Here is a 3,597-nt window from a genome sequence, read left to right as displayed (position 1 = left end):
TTATGTCTATAGTTTCATTTCACAGGCTAATATTACCTATGAAGTGAAACTAAAATGAACTGCAGATACACTGATTACCATATAATCCTACAGGAAAAATTATCTAAGATGAAATTCACTTAGGCTGGGCGTGGTGGTTCATGCCTGTAATCCCAGCACTTTGGGAGGCCAAGGCGGGGGGATCGCGAGGTCAGGAGATTCAGACTATCCTGGCTAACACGGTGAAACCCCATCTCCAATTTAATACAAAAAATTAGCCGGATGTGGTGGCATGCACCAGGAGTCCCAGCTACTGGGGAGGCTGAGGCAGGAGAATCGCTTGAACCTGGGAGACGGAGGTTACAGTGAGCCGAGATGGCGCCACTGCACTCTAGCCTGGGCAACAGAACGAGACTCTATCTCAAAAAAAAAAAAAGAAAGAAAGAAAAAGAGAGGATTTCTGTTCTATTCTGTGGGGCGTCAGCATGAAATTGCACATTCAGCACAGACAAGAGAGTTTGCATATTGTATTTTAGTTTGCATTCCTTTCACAGACAATTTCAGGGCTTTTCAATTAAATTTCTAAATTTTAATTGAATTCCTTAATTTTAATTGTGGGAGCTTTCCTGAATCCAAACATCCAATGTTGACCCTCCTAGTGAGATCCCAGGTCACTAACCGTGGAGCGGCTCTAGCCTCACTGGCAAGTGTTGCTTGTAAAACCTGGAAAACCGAGACACGCCCAGAGATAGGAGGAGGGACGCACAGGCCCCGCCCATCCACTCCCAGGCCCCGCCCACCACCACTCTGGCCCCGCCCAGGCCTGGTCTCTCCGCTGCGCGCGCAGTTTCCTGCAGACCCGGAAGTGGATCGCGTGGAGAGATGGCGCAACTGCGGCGCGTGAGTTTCCCTTTGTTTAGATTAAGTGTTTGCTTTGTGGTGTCCTCACGCTTCTGTACCCGGGATGTGAGGGGCGGCACAGATCTTGAAATCTTCGTACCGCTCCCTCCATCCCGAGTAAATTCACACCTCCCGTCGGAATACCGGGGATCGCTTCCTTGTGTGTTAAAACCGCGCTGGGGCTGATTCTGTCTCGGGTGGTTTTGCCATAGGGCCGTGTGGGCAGCTGCTTTCGCGCCGTTTTTCTGTTTAAAACCCGTCAGTGACCGCTCCGCCAGCCCCGCGCCACGTAAAGTCTCCACCCGCGAGGCGGATCCACGCCCTCCGGGTCCTAAACCTCGCCAGTGTCGGCTCCTGGGGTGCAGCGCCGCAGCCGTAATTCAGGAAGGGCCGCGTCCTTGCCTGGCCTGGAGATTCTGCAGACTCCATCCCTGATCTGCCTCCCCCCCAGTCCTCCTTGGGCCGGGCCCTTCTGTCCCCAGGCCTCTTTGCAGTCACGGCCTCTCCTGATCCTGTGGCCGGGACCTGCCTTAGGGCACCCTGTGTTCTTCTGTCCCAAATGCCTCCCATTGGAATTGAGGAGGTGGGCATTTTATTCCAGTCCTCTTGCTGTGACTGTGTAGTGAAGGAGAGATTGAGAGTGAGTTAGAGAAAATTGAAAAATTTAGAGAAGAAATGAGGGAGATCCGTAGCAAGACGGCAACATAGAGGGTGGGTGAGATATTTGCAAAGTGAAATAAGCACCCCAGGAAGTAGCAGGGAGAGAAAAGCAACTGGAGAAATGTAGTGTGAAGTTCTATTTCTAGAAAGTTGAAGGACAGCAAGATAGGGAGAGGGGCAGCAAAGGTGGAGGCTCCTCAGACAGAGCTGGGAAGAGGAGGAGGGATTTGGAGCCAGGGCAGGCAGAGCAGAGTAGTGGTGAGACAGCAAGAGGGGGCAGCCGGTGACAAGGAGAGCAGCGGGAGAACCACCTCAGGGATCTGGGGTTGCCAGACAGTGGGGACAAGGGGGCATAAAAGAGAAGAGGGAATTTAACAGGATGAGCAGAGGTGGTAGAAGATGCAGAAATGTATGGAGATTGGAGACAATCAAAAGATTGGAGAGAAAGAGCAACAAGAGGAAAAACATTGCAAAATGGAACAGATCAGGTGGAAAAGAAGGAATAGAGGGAAGAAGGGGATAAACTGCAGGAGAGGAGAGGGACTCAAAATCTCGGCTCACTGCAACCTGGGTTCAAGCGATTCTTCTGTTTCAGCCTCCCACGTAGCTAAGATTACAAGCGCTTGCCACCATGCCCGGCTAATTTTGTATTTTTAGTAGAGACGGGGCTTCACCATGTTGGCCAGGCTGGTCTTGAACTCCTGAGACCTTAGGTGATCTGCCCCCCTATAGGCCTCCCAAAGTGCTGGGATTACAGGCTTGAGCCACCTTGCCCAGCCTCTCACATTTTATTAATTTGCTAGAATGGTTCACAGAACTCAGAAAATTTTACTTAGGTTTATTATCAGTTATAAAGGTTATTACAAAGGGTAGGATACAGATGGAAGAACCTTGCTAGCAAATCAAAACAGAGGAGTGCATTTTGGAAACCATGAATTTTATTCCACATCTGAAGTGAGGGACAGTCTTGTGGGACTGAGTCCTTAACTTAGGAGATCTAATTCTATCTCCAGGTAGAGAGTATCAAAATTGAATTACATTATAGGTCACCCAGCTGGGAGTGTGCCAGAGAACTGGTCGGTATGGGGAAAAAAAACATGCACATTTCCGTCTCAAACAGTAAGGGGAAGAGATCTCCAGTCGGCCCACCTACTTGTCCCAGGGCCTGTGATCTCTACTCAGTAGTAACTGGGAATGATCTGTCCCTCCCCCTGGCTGTTGCTGACCCTGTGATTGTACACCATGTGCCAGCCCTACTCACAGTCTCAGGACAGTGTGGCATCCTTCCTCTGTGGCATCACCAATATTTACCTCAAGGGATTACTTTGATCAGTGTACTCAGAAGGAGGTATTGTCCATTAAAAGACACACAGACACATTGACCCGGCGTGGTGGCTCAGGCCTATGAGCCCAGCACTTTGGGAGCCCAAGGCGGGCAGATCACTTATGGTCAGGAGTAGTAAGTCATGACAAGGAGAGCCTGGTGTGGTGACACAGAGGCCTGGCCAACACAGCGAAACCCCTGTCTCTACTAAAAATTCAATAATTAGCCTGGTGTGGTGACACATACCTGTAATCCTAGCTACTCGCGAGGCTGAAACGGGAGAATCGCTTGAACCAAGAAGGTGGAGGTTGCAGTGAGCCGAGATCACACCACTACACTTCAGCCTGGGTGACAAGAGTGAGACTCTCTCTCTCAAAAAAAAAAAAAAAAAAAAAAAAAAAAACCCAGATACAGAATGAAGCCTTTATTTTCTTGTCACTCCTCCGTGATTAAAACAAACAAAAATATTCCATTAATTACATTTCTCCCTGTAATAAGTACCCCTCTTTTATGCTCCATTTGAGAACACAGTGTACTAAAATCTTGTTTATATTCTGTCTTCAGTCTTGCCTCCAGTTCTTGATTTACCCCTTCCAATTAAGCTTTCACCTCCACCATTCCTTTGATCCTTTTTTTCTGGAGTCACCAGTGACCTCTGTTTCAAAATCCAATTTTGAATTTTGTATCCTCATCTTTTCCTATTAGCAATACGTTGCGCAGCTGGTCATTCCCTG

The 3,597-nt window shown here is 48.7% G+C and overlaps 1 protein-coding gene across 2 annotated transcripts in view; it reads left to right on the top strand.

The window, feature by feature from the left end:
• ZNF766 (zinc finger protein 766) overlaps nt 1–3,597 on the top strand; it is a 24,044-nt gene that overhangs the window by 8,288 nt on the left and 12,159 nt on the right. Inside the window, exon 1 of one of the 2 annotated variants that reach the window (XM_032264368.1) lies at nt 440–879. The exons of the other annotated variant lie outside the window; for it this stretch is intronic. Within the exon in view, the coding sequence (XP_032120259.1) occupies nt 862–879 (18 nt within the window). The 5' untranslated portion in view covers nt 440–861. Of the gene's footprint in view, nt 1–439; nt 880–3,597 lie in introns of those variants that run through there. 2 annotated transcript variants of the gene reach the window in all.

This window comes from Sapajus apella, unplaced genomic scaffold (genome assembly GCF_009761245.1).
Source record: "Sapajus apella isolate SASKATOON/1434 unplaced genomic scaffold, GSC_monkey_1.0 scaffold144, whole genome shotgun sequence".
NCBI lineage: Eukaryota > Metazoa > Chordata > Mammalia > Primates > Cebidae > Sapajus > Sapajus apella.
This window is presented reverse-complemented; position numbering and strand designations above follow the sequence as displayed.